The sequence below is a fragment of the Mauremys reevesii genome, linkage group 6 (genome assembly GCF_016161935.1).
Source record: "Mauremys reevesii isolate NIE-2019 linkage group 6, ASM1616193v1, whole genome shotgun sequence".
NCBI classification, from domain to species: Eukaryota; Metazoa; Chordata; order Testudines; family Geoemydidae; genus Mauremys; species Mauremys reevesii.
In genome coordinates this window covers 4,398,017-4,411,049 of record NC_052628.1, presented here as the reverse complement: position 1 = coordinate 4,411,049, position 13,033 = coordinate 4,398,017, and the positions used below count along the sequence as shown (strand labels likewise).

Below are 13,033 nucleotides of genomic sequence, written 5' to 3'. Positions count from 1 at the left end.
CCTACACTTTCCAAAAACTTCCTGGATTGTCTGTGCACTGCTGTGTTGCTCTCCCAGCAGATATCAGGGTGATTGAAGTCCCCCATGAGAACCAGGGCCTGTGATCTAGTAACTTCTGTTAGTTGCCTGGGGAAGCGGGGCTTTAAAAATCCCAGGGCTCAATCCTGCAGTCTGTATACAGGCAAAATGCCCATTGACTTCAAACTCATTTCAGTGGAAGTGTTTCTGGGGTAAAAACTGTGGTATCTTTTGAATGTGTTGATGTCTGGCATACTGGTCTATGTTTGTTTACTGGAGTGGAATAAAGTCACCGATTAGATTAGACAGGAAGTCCTGACTCTTGTTCTGCCTCTCTCAGTGGGAGATCTATGATGCCTATGTGGAGGAGCTTCAGAAACTGGAAAAATCGAAGGAGAAAGAGAAGCAAAAACCCCTGGTTGCAAAGAAAGAAGACAAGCTGAGGGGGAGAAAGTTAACCTCTCTAGAGTCTCAGGTACGTGCCATATGTGTAATTCATGATTCTGGTCAGAGCTGGTGGTCAGTCAGGGTGCATTTATAACTCCAACCTGGCTGAATGATAGCAGCTCAAACTTGCCAGGGGGTTAGCCATCTCTGAGAGCAAATAGCGATGCTATGAGAAATTCAGAAATTGTTTTTGCACATGCACAGTGTGAAATTTCCATTTTCAAGTTGCTGTACCCTTTATGGGAATGTAAAAAATGCCCAACCAGAACACTGATGTGAATTCTGGTCTGTGAGTGAGGTTTGTGCCTCCGTGTTACTGTGCAGTTCCATCATTGTGTATGTTGTTTGACGATGCAAATATGGAAGAACAGGATGAAATCAGTAGAAATATTCATTGAGATTTGCAAAACATTTTAAAGGGATTTGGGAAGTCACTCAGGTGCTTTTGAAAATGCTACCTGTTGTCCATTAAAGTTACATTACATCCTTGGGGTTTTTTAATTTAATATTTTTGTATTGTTAAAAATATACACCTACATTTTCAAACCTGACTATTGATTTGGGTTGCCTCAGTTTGGGGATATTGAACTTGAGCTCCATTATTTATTTAACTGTAGAATTATAGAAAAGAGACCGACCCAAAGCCTTGTCTAAACTCTATAGTGCCACTGTAGCACTTCCGTGTAGACACTACCTACGCCGACAGGAGGGATTCTTCTGTTATCATAGGTAATCCACCTCCCCAGGAAGCAGTAGCTAAGTCTGTCTACACAGAGATTTAGGTCAGTTTACCTACACTGCTCAGGGGTGTAGAGTTTTCACACCCCTGACTGACGTAGTTAAGCCAATCTAATTTTCTAGCACACTCACTAATTATACAATAGATTAAAATCCCAGCAGCAGCAAAACGATCATTCCAATGGGAGCGCAGCCAGGCAGCTATCTATAAAGGGTCCATCTGACACAGTTATCATTAGGGGAAGCATAACCTCAGCCCTCTCTGAAACCTAGTCAGACAGATGTATTTTGCAGCGTCCCCAGAGAGTTGCCACATCTGGGCTGTTTCAGATCTCAGGGAGCAAGTTCCAGAATCCCGGAGCCCTCGCAGAGAATGCCCTTCCCGCTGCCCCTTCTCTTTTATAACAAAGGAGATCCAGTTCAAACAACCCTGTTGATGGCTGTGCCATTATGGCCTGGGGAGAGCGGGAGGCCCCTCAAGTATGCTAGTGCATAGCTTCAATATCGGAGGGCAGGTCTACACGACAGACTTATATTGGTATAACTACGTCCCACTCAGGGCTATGAAAAATCCACCCCCTTGAGCGACGTAGTTATATCGACCAAACCCCTGGTGTACACAGCACTATGTTGGTGGGAAACTTCTCCCTTCGGCATAGCTACCGCCTCTAGAGGGTTAACTACACTGATAAGAGATGCTCTCCCGTTGGTGTAGGAGCATCTTCACTTAAGTGCTACAGCAGCGCAGCTGCATCGATGCACCTGCCCGGAGTGGTTTAAAGTGTCCCTTGTAGAGCACACTGCAGTAGCCTGACCCTGAGGTGACAAAAGCATGGATAACAGTGGCAAAGTTTGCATCTGAAAGAAAAGGTTGCAACCTCCAGGCCACACGCAGATGGTGAAAAGCTGACTGGGTTATGGTTATAATATGATTGTCAAACAGGATCTGGGGTCTAAAATCACCCCTAAATTGTGAACTCTAGCAACTAATGGCAGCCATAGTCCCTAAGGTGAAGGGCCTCCTATTACCTCCACCGTCTCCTCCAGCTGCTTCTCCTGACCCATCATCATCATCATCATCATCATCTCATTCATCTCTGGGTTAAGCGTCTGTCCGCTTGCTCTCAGCCATGCCCTAATGAGAAGGACCTGATTTTCAAAAAGTACTGAGCATCCGCCCTTTGAAAATCAGGTCTTTTCCACCCGTCTTAAGTTGGATACCCACAAACTGAAGCATCTGTAAATGATTAAAAGGTATTATGAAAGAAAATGATCTGGGTTGACCCACTATTTGTAGGCTTTGCAGTAGAAGTGACTTACAAAGGAGAAAAAATTGGGGTTCCACCCATATTTTCTCCTTTATGATGCATAAAGAAAGCCTGAAAGCTTTTTCTCAAAAAGGCAGGAGGCATGAGGGGATTTTCTGCTTGGTGTGTACATTAGAGATTCGGGTCCCATCCTGTCTGAAAGACTCTGGTGGATAGAGTACAAATGAAGTGGTGACATCACATGAGTCAGGAGAATGAAAATCAAGCATTTGAGAGAATACACTGTACCCCTGGGTGGGTTGTTAGCAGTGGGAATTGAACCAGGTACCTCAACACATGAGCTACTACTGCCCCAGCTATAAAACCAATCTCTGTTAGCTAAACTATAGCAGGCTCATCAACCTGTAGGTGTGACCCAGTCAACCCTGAGTGTATTACAAGAGTAGGAGGGATTTTTAATCAGACTGTTTAAAACTTTGGGTGGGGAGTTGTTAATACCTATTTAATGTCAATGTTTCATGAACCCTTGGGAGAGAGGAAGTGTGTACACCAGTGGTGTCCAACCTTTTAACGCACAAGATCACTTTTTGAATTTAAGTTCAACCCAGGATCTACCCTGCCCTGCTCCCTCCATTCCCCCTCCCTTCACTGCTCACCCTCCTCCACCCTCACTCACTTTCACCAGGCTGGGGTAGGGTTTTGGGTTTGGGAGGGGATGCAGGCTCTGGGCTGGGGCTGTGGGGTTCAGAGTGTGGGAGGGGGCTCCAGGCTGAGCCTGGGGCAGGGGGTTGGGGTGCAGGAGGGGGTGAGGGGTGTGGGCTCTGGGAGGGAGTTTGGGTGCAGGAGGGGGCTCTGGACTGGGACAGAGTGTTGGGGTGCAGGAGAGGGTATGAGGTGCTAGCTCCGGGAGGGGGGTCAGGGATGGGGCAGGGGGTTCAAGGTGTGGGAGGGGTCAGGGCTGAGGGTTGGGTTGCGGGCTTCCACTGAGCGGCACTTACCTTGGGCGGCTCTCAATCGGTGGCGCAGCAGGGCTAAGGCAGGCTCCCTGCGTGCCCTGGCCCCACACTGCTCCCAGAAGCAGCCAGTACGCCCCTGTGGCTCCGGGGGCCGGCACGTGGCTCCGTGCGCAGTTCCTTCCTGCAAGCACCGCCCCCACAGCTCCGATTGGCCACAGCTCCCCATTCCCAGCCAATGGGAGCTGCGGTGGCGGTGCTTGCAGGCAGGAGCAGTGTGCAGAGACCCCTGCCCCCCCGCCCCCCTCCAGGGGCCACAGGGGAGTGCTGGCCACTTCTGGGACCAGCGTGGGGCTGGGGCAGGCAGGGAGCCTGCCTTAGGCCTGCTGCACCGCCAGACTTCTTGTGGGCAGAGATCACGAGACTGGCAGAGACTCCAGGACTGACCAGTCAGTCGCGATCTATGGGTTGGTGAGCACTGCTGTACACAAATGTGCACCAGTTTAACTAAAGGTGTATTTTAAAACTCATTTGGTTAAACTGGAGCAAACCCCTGTGTAGACATTCTTATTTTGGTTTAAAAGTGACTTTTTTGGTTTAGCTTCCTTCTTCCCCACCCCACTCCCGAATTAAGCTAATTCAAAGTAAGACACTCAAAGCCAAATAAGACCATCTACACAGGGTTTTGCATTAGGTTTACTAAATAGGTTTAGACACTGATATAACTTAAACTGGTGCAACTTCTGAGGGTAGGCAAGGCCTTTGTTAAAGATGTTACACCTCTGTGTTTTGAGTTAAGGTGTGAGACCTGTCAGTGAACGCTCTGTGAGACCACCAAGCAGTCCTCCAGTAAACTAGATCAGACATGTTTGATATTTCGAAGGTATCGTTGTTATTATTATTTATTACTGATATAGCATCACCACTGTTGATGGTGCTGTAAATAAACACATACACACCAATCCTGCAGGATCAAAGACTGATGACAATAGGAGTTCCTCACGCAGAAAGCTAGCAGGATTGGGCTGTCGGTTTAGACATGTACCTATCTCATATGGTGTACTGTGTAAGGGGCTGGTTCTGCAATGCCTATGTATGTGAGCTGTCCATGGGATTTTTAGTATCAGGGGTAGCCATGTTAGTCTGTATCCACAAAAACAAGGAGTCCGGTGGCACCTTAAAAACTAACAGATTTATTTGGGTATAAGCTTTCGTGGGTAAAAAACCTACTTCTTCAGATGTGGGATTTTTAGTTTGAGTAAGGACTACTTGCATGAGTAAGTGGGGCAGAATCAGGCCTCAAGTCAACAGTATCATTATTTGCTTGGAACTATGGGACTGCCAAAAGCAGATCATTAAACTGAACTAGAAATGAAGCTACATTATACCACACTGCTGCATGCCTCATTGACTACAGTGGGAAGTTTTAAATGGACACACTGATGATCCCCTTGGCTTTTTCCTTTTCACTATTAGCTCTGTCCAGAGGTGACTCCCGGAAAACGAAAAGGGCAGTATGTTCTGAGCAAGTGAAAAGAAATGCTGCTTCCTGCAGAACAGTCAGCCTGCAGAATTCAGAGCCGCAGGGGTGTCATAGAGTCACATTCTTGGGTGTAAAATAAAGCATAGAGAATTTCCTGATTGCCAGCTCTGGTGCTGTGCAAACTGAAACAATCAAGTGAAATAATTCAGGACTAGAATCTTTTATGTTTACTCCTGGTGAGCAGCACTATACTCCATGAGTGAGCCCACTGAAGTTACAGTATCGAGGGTATCAGAATCTGGACCTTGGGGTGTAAAGTATAGTATTGTACCACTGGCTAAATGCATCCTGACTAGGTTTTTTTCAGCCTCCTCAGAAGCAGAGCTGAAAGAAAAACAACAACAAAAAGGATTTGGGAATATTTGTGTACGTGTAAGTGCTGATTTCAGTTCACTATAATTAATAGGGCCATAGCTGTAATTTGGAAGCACCTGGATGACCGCTGGGTATTTGTGAAAGTGTTTGCAAATCCTGAATGTTAGCGAACGGTTCAGCTGAACATTCAACCCAGAAAGTGTGTGGTTTGTTAATCACTCGCTAGTCTCAGTTCTGCTGTTTAAAATGAATTCATTATCCAGCCCAGTGGCAGTAACTGTCTCATGTTCATTAAGTGACCAAGGACACCACACAAACAGCTGAGAGTGAAAACGAACAGTTCATGTGACTGTCTTTAGCACTTCGCTTGTTTGGGATGGCGTGTTTGCAGGGAACAGGGCTGGCATGAGGGTCTTGGCTGTCTTAAACCCTGTTGTGGAGCTAGCCTACGTGTTCAAAGTTCCTTCGAAAGCAGGGAAGACTTGTAGCTATAATGTGTTATTTGGTGGTGGTGCAGCAGTTACAGGATTGGCATCAGGGGGATTTAGGTGTCAGCAGAAGCCTTGTTTCTAAGGAAGTAGCGGAGTTATACATTGTGACTGGCCTGTTGCTGAAATGTAAACATGAAGCATTTATCAAAAAGGAATATCAATGGCAGGTCAAGCCATTTATTTTCAAAGCACTAGTTCATTATCCAGTCATAGCGTATGATTCCATTCACCTAATTGCTGTTCTGTAAAATACTATACTTCAAAAAAAAATTTAGTTAGCTGGTGAGCTTGTGTTTAGAGTCAGAGCCAGGCCAGAAGTGGCTTACAGAGGAAAAATCAATTTCAAATGGACCTTTAAAAAAATTTGTCCTATCAAGTCCATTGAAGATTAATTTTAATAAGATACAGAATTAATCAAACCTGAAAGAGAAAGTAACCCAATTAGAAAACAGCTTACTTTGATTTATATTAATGCCATACAGGGGTTTATTCATGGTTGTGTTACTGAAAAGTTACAACCTAACTGGCTAATAAGAAAACTGACATATGACTTTTCCACTTCTTCTGAACAGAATGTAATTGGCTCATGCTCAGTTCCTGTAAACAAAGATTTTTTTAAAAGTCAGCCTATTTCATACTCACCAAATTAAAACAGATGATCATCTTTAAGGCACAGTCTAGCATTCATAACTCTCCTGGGTGCTGTTTTGGTACAATAGAGTAAGTATCCTCTGCTGATCTTCACTTCAAGGTGCAATCTCAGACATGAAGTTGAGAAGCCTAGGAGTGAGGGTGAGAGGAACATGGGCCGTATTCCTGCTGATCTCTGTGGGGATCAGCAGAGACATTGCTCCTTATCCTCAGACAGCAGTACTCATGCGGTAAGGGGCATTACAGGGAGAAGAATTGAATTCTTCTGAAGCAGTGAACGCTGGCCTCTGCTGAAGGCAGCTTAATGGAGTTGGCAGACCAATGAAGATCCAATATGGCCTATCTTATGTTCTTCATACGCTGGTGGCATATGAATTTGTTTAATTACTCTCTTCTTTCAATCATATCTTCAGCTTGCCAGCATTTTAACCACCGTGTCCATTAGACTTGTTCAGTGCAAGATGTCGATTGCAGCCAATGGCAGGTCTAAACTTGGGTTCCCAACATTGGTAATGCTGCGGGAGCTGAACAAGAGTTAGCAAAGGTGGGGAATTGTTAAGAAATGTCTCTAGTGTCGACAGGCATTGTGATGACTGGAGAGCTAGTGAAAAAAAGACGTTGCAGGAGTCGAGAAAAGGAAATTGCTGCAATTGAGGGGAGGTGATTTTTATTCAGACCTTTTACATTTTTGTTAACACTCATTTAATTCCAATGGCTAATGCATGTTTTGGAGAAAAGGCAGTCTTTGTTAGAAATCCAACACCACCACCCTGCCTTGCCACCACCTCTAATAAATTGTGAGAATATCAATATACATACTGTGAAATTTCCAAGTAGTCCTCCAGCAGAACCTAGGGCAGAGCACAGTTGGTATCGCTAAGGTACAAGCAGGAAAATCCCATTTTAAGGGTTCCTTTTTAATGCATCATAAAGAGATAAGTAAAGGGAATATGCTAAAAAAAGGGAGGAGAGAATGTGCCTCTGACAGGCCCCAAGCCCCCAGACACCCAACTCCTTCATCCCTTCTCTCTTTGGCCAAGGCCCTGAAGCTCTGTCCCCTCCCCTCTGTCCCCTCCCCTTCCACTCATCTCCATTTCTCCCCTTCCCCTAACTCCCCCTACTTCTCTGTCTCCTAATCCACCCCTTGCATCCTCCCAACCCCCACATTCCCTGCAGTGCTCTAGCCCCTCACCACCTTCCCCCTTGCTGCTCCAAACCTCCAAAATTTTTTTTATAAGAATCTGACAATATTATGAGACGTTCATGTTAGGGGGGCTGTGGTTCAGGAATCCCTTAACCAATTGAACTAGTTTTCCTTTCACACTCAGTTCCATTGTTCAGGAAAGGGGATTTACATTAACCTTCCTGCTTACTCGAATCTTTCATCTTCTCTCTGTTTAATTAATGCTGACTTGCTTTGACAATACTTCTAAAGTAAAATCTGAGTTGGCAGATGGATTTCAGGGCACTTTATCCCTCTTCAACCAGAAATTTCGGTGTCAGGACAAAATTTCCAAAAGGACCCCCTGCAAAATGCAAGGAATATGCACAAGACATATCCTCTGGAAACTGCTAAATTTTCAGGGGATGGATGCAGCTCAGGTTCAATGACCTCTGCATGTCATCTTCAACCTCCTAGTTACTGTGACAACAGACTGCATGGAAACCCTCTTGCTTCCCCAGAGCCCTGACCCAGAAGAAAACATAAAATCATCACTGATAAAGTTTGCAAATGACTTACACATTTTGGGAAGGGGTAAATAATGAAGATGACAGGTCACTGATACCAGGTGGTCTGGATTGTTAGGTAAGCTGGCTGCAAGCAACTAATGTGTGTTTTAATACAGTTAAATGTAAATGAATAAATCTAGGAACAAAGAATGTAGGTCAGGCTTACAGGATGTAAGAACAAGTAAGAACAAGTTTCAGTGGGGGAGGTTTAGGTTGGATATTAGGAAAAACTTTTTCACTAGGAGGGTGGTGAAGCACTGGAATGGGTTACCTAGGGAGATGGTGGAATCTCCTTCCTTAGAGGTTTTTAACGCCCAGCTTGACAAAGCCCTGGCTGGGATGATTTAGTTGGGGATTGGTCCTGCTCTGAGCAGGGGGTTGGACTAGATGACCTCCTGCGGTCCCTTCCAACCCTGATCTTCCTTGATTCTATGATTATGGACTCTATCCTGGGAAGCAGTGACTCTGAAAAAGATTTGGGGGATAATTAGCTGAACATGAGGTACCAGCATGACACTGTGGCCAAAGGGGTAATGCAAAATAGGGGAATCTCGAGTAGGAGTAAAAAGCTTATTTTATCTCTGGATTTGTGCGACACTGCTGAAATCCTGGGTCCAGGTCTGGTGCCCACAATTCAAGAAGGATGTTGATAAATTGGAGAAGGTTCAGAGAAGAGTCATGAGACTGAATAAAGGATTAGAAACTCTGCCTTACAGTGATAGACTCAAAAAGCTAAATCTATTTAATTTAACATACAGAAGGTTAAGGGGTGACGTGATTACAGTCAGAGTATCTACATGGGGAACTAATATGTAATAATCAAGCAGAGAAAGGTCTAACATGACCCAATGGCTGGAAGTTGAAGCTAGACAAATTCAGACTGGAAATAAGGCGTACTTTTTTAACAGTGAGGGTAATTAACCATTGGAACAATTTACCGAGGGTCATCTGGATTCTCTATCATTGGCAATTTTTAAATCAAGGTTGGATATTTTTCTAAAAGCTCTGCTCTAGGAATTGTTTGGAGGAAGTTCTCTGGCCTGTGTTTTATGGGAAATGAGATGCGATGATCACAATGGTCCCTGCTGGCCTTGAAATCTATCAATCTAGTCTTGCTGCACATGTGCACGTCACTCTTTGAGGAATGTCAGTTTGGCGTGTGCTGATCTGCAGCTATGAACTTTACCTTTAATTAGGTGACCATATTTCCCAAAGGGACAATGGGATACCACATGTGTGGGGCTAGCCCAAGCTCCCCTCTCCACCCCACATGCAGCTGGCATGGCTCCCTGCCCCCCACAAGGCTGGGGCTGGCGTCACTGCTCACTTAAGCCCTGCCTGCCCCCTGCCGGAGCCCTGCCTCCCCCCCGCATGGGGCTAGTATCACCACTCCACCCCCCCCCACACACATTTCTCTGCATCTCCCTTTTGTCAAAAAAGTGGGCATTTATCCCATTTGCTCTTGCCAACTTGATCAGACAAATGCTCACTTTTGCCAAAAAAAGTCGGGACGGCTGGGACAGGGCTTAAAAAAGGGGACTGCCCTGACCAAAACGGGACGTATGGTCACCCTACCTTTAACAACTTGTTCTCTATTACTTCCCTAAAGGGGCAGTGGGTGCTGGGTATTAGCTGAGATCAATCCCAAGTGACTGAGATCAGTTTGGGGAGGATCAGAGCCATAGTTTGAGCCCAACAAGTTAAAAGATGTAGATGATTTTGTAAAATGCTAGTGTTTTCTGTGGGGAGGGGCTGTACACTAGGGAATCCCTTGCTCAAATGACTCCAAATTTGGATCACTAATCCTACCCTGCATCCCAATAAGGCACAGCACATTTCAACACAAACAAAGTCATCATGTGGATTTTAGAGCACTTAGAATAATCCACCTTTAAACAGACGGTGACGCTCAACTTGAACAGGAGAGTTAGTTCCCTGTTGTAATACAAGAGTTTCAAAAGTGGGTGCCCAAAATGAGTCTCCTAAGTCACTATTTAGGCCCCTAAAGAAATGGCCTGACTGACGGTTCCACTAAAGGCAATGTAGCAGACTGGCAGCGTTTGCCTTAAGTGTCCCACCCAGTTAGCAGGGACTGATCCTGCTGGGAAAGGGTAAAGTGGGTTCTGCTGAAACACTGTGACACCTGGCTCGCTGGATAGAAGAGTGGTTGGAGTGGTTGTCTGAGGGCATGTCTACACTACGAAATTAGGTCGATTTAATAGAAGTCGATTTTTTAGAAATCCATTTGATACGGTTGATTGTGTGTGTCCCCACTAAACGCATTAAGTTGGCGGTGTGCGTCCACAGTACCGAGGCTAGCGTCGACTTTCGGAGTGTTGCACTGTGGTAGCTATCTCACAGTTCCCGCAGTCTCCACCGCCCATTGGAATTCTGGGTTGAGCTCCCAATGCCTGATGGGGCAAAAACATTGTCGCAGGTGGTTCCGGGTACATGTTGTCAGGCCCCCCTCCCTCTGTGAAAGCAACGGCAAAAAATCGTTTCTTGCCTTTTTTCCTGGGTTACCCGTGCAGACAACATACCACGGCAAGCATGGAGCCTGCTCAGCTCAGTCACTGTATGTCTCCTGGGTGCTGCTGGCAGACGCGGTACTGCAGTGCTACACAGCAGCATCCCCTTGCCTTGCCTTGCGGATGGCAGACAGACTGCTAGCTGTCATCGTTGTCCTGTGGGTGCTCCTGGCCAACCTCGGTTAGGTTGGTCGGGGGCGCCTGGGCAGACATGGGTGCTCCTGGCCAGCCTCGGTGAGGTTGGTCAGGGGCGCCTGGACAAAAATGGGAATGACTCCAGGTCATTCTCTTCTTTAAGTTTCATCTAATGGAGATTCAGTCCTGCCTGGAATATCATGCCATCTGCCTCAGGCTGCTCTCCCAGTCGGCAGCACCATGTGGTCGCACCTACCCCAGCCTACCCCTTGCTCCCATGGCTCATGAAGCCTGGACAGTAGTAAGGAGCAGTTCAACTATAGGCTGAGCAAGTGCAGAATGGTTGTAGAATGTGCCTTTGGACGTTTAAAAGCTCACTGGCGCAGTTTACTGACTCAGTTAGACCTCAGCTAAACCAATATTTCCATCGTTATTACTGCTTGCTGTGTGCTCCACAATATTTGAGAGAGTAAGGGGGAGACATTTATGGCGGGGTGGGAGGTTGAGGCAAATCGCCTGGCTGCTGATTATGCTCAGCCAGACACTAGGGCGGTTAGAAGAGCACAGCAGGGTGTGCTGTGCATCAGAGAAGCTTAAGAATATAACAGTCAGAAGATCCTACTGACCACCTGACCAGGATGGTGACAGTGAGTGTGAAATGCTAAGGGAGGTTAAAGAGGCAACAAAAGCAGAAAGCACAACATTTAAGGGTGTTGTCAGCTATACTCGTATTGTCTGGGTACATGTCACCACAGGACATGATGCAGAGATAAAATTTCTAGACACCATCGATGACTGGTTCTTGGAGCAGCTGGTCCTGGAACCCTCAAGGGGAGAGGCAATTCTTCATTTAGTTCTAAGTGGAGCACAGGGTCTGGTCCAAGAGGTGAATAGAGCTAAACTGCTTGGTAATAGTGACCATAAGGTAATTAAATGTAACATCCCTGTAGGGGGGATAATACTAAAAAAGCCCACCATGGTAACATTTAACTTTAAAAAAGGGGAACTGCATGAAAATGAGGCTGCTTGTTAGATGGGAGTTAAAAGCAGCTGTCATAAGGGTTAAATACCTGCAAGCAGCCTGGCAACGATTTAAAAACACCATAATAGCATGTAGCGGGGTGGTTACCCACTCCTGCCCTTCGGGTTGGAAAACAGCCCAGGAGAGGGCTGGGGCTGTGGCCAGAAGCCTGGGCTGATTGGGGAAAGTAGGCTCAGCTGTGGCCAAGCCCCAATCAGGCCCAGCTGGCCCCTATAAAAGGCAGTGAGCCAGGAGACCACTCAGTCTTCCTTGGCCTGTAGAGGGAGAAGGGCCTGGCTGTAGGGAGCTAGAGACTGGGTACCTGAGTGGAGCTGGGCTGGGGAAAGGCAGAGGAGCTGGGGAGCTCCAGCCTGGAAAGCCCCAGGCTGCGGCCTAGCACAAGGCCAACAGGTCCTGGGGGTTGCAGAGGGCAGCCCAGGGGTAGGCAAAGGCAGCAGGTCCAAACCCACCCTTGCCAGTGATGAGTGGCTGATACTGCAGTCTGCCCCAGGGTGCAGGGGCTAAATGATGACTGGCAGTAGCCTGATACTGAGGCGAGGTGGGGATAGTGGGTGGGGGTTTCCAGGGAGGGGAGACCCTGAGAGAAAGGGGTTACTGCCAGGGGGCAGTGCCCCAGCTAACAGGGCACTGGGTCCGGGAGGGACATGGGGGGCCAAGTGGTAGTGGATCACTGGCCTGTAGAGGGTGCTCTGGAGGCTGGAGAGCTAATTCCTGGAAGTCACCAGCAGGAGGTGCTGCAGGGGTGAGTCTGCACCTCTGCATAGAGGCTCAGACTAAATAAATACCCCAAATTAGAAAAGAAAGCAAGAGGACCAAAAGAATGTCTCCACGGCTAGCCAGCAGAGTAAGGGAGGCCATTATAGGCAAAAAGGTATCCTTTAAAATTGGGAAGTCAAATCTTAAGTGCACAAACTCTGGCAGATTAAGTATAAAAGTATTATAAGACAGGCCAAGAAAGAATGTAAGAAGCAACTTGCTAAAGATGCACAAACTAAGAGTGAGAATTTTTTTAAGTACTTCAGAAGCAGCAAGCCTGAGAAGCAGACAGTAGGGTCACTAAGGTAACGTCTACACTGCAGTAAGAATCCGCAACGTGAGTCTCAGGGCCTGGGCCAATAGACTTGGGCTCTGGGGCTGAAAATTGCAGTGTAGATGTTTGGGCTCAGGCTGGAG

At 46.7% G+C, this 13,033-nt stretch overlaps 1 protein-coding gene across 3 annotated transcripts in view; it reads left to right on the top strand.

The window, feature by feature from the left end:
* The window catches only part of DNAI1 (dynein axonemal intermediate chain 1), a 305,324-nt gene that overhangs the window by 45,840 nt on the left and 246,451 nt on the right, over positions 1-13,033 (top strand). For all 3 annotated transcript variants that reach the window (XM_039543627.1, XM_039543625.1, XM_039543628.1), the window contains exon 9: positions 359-493. In XM_039543627.1, coding sequence (XP_039399561.1) covers positions 359-493 — 135 coding nt within the window. The remainder of the gene's footprint in view (positions 1-358; positions 494-13,033) is intronic.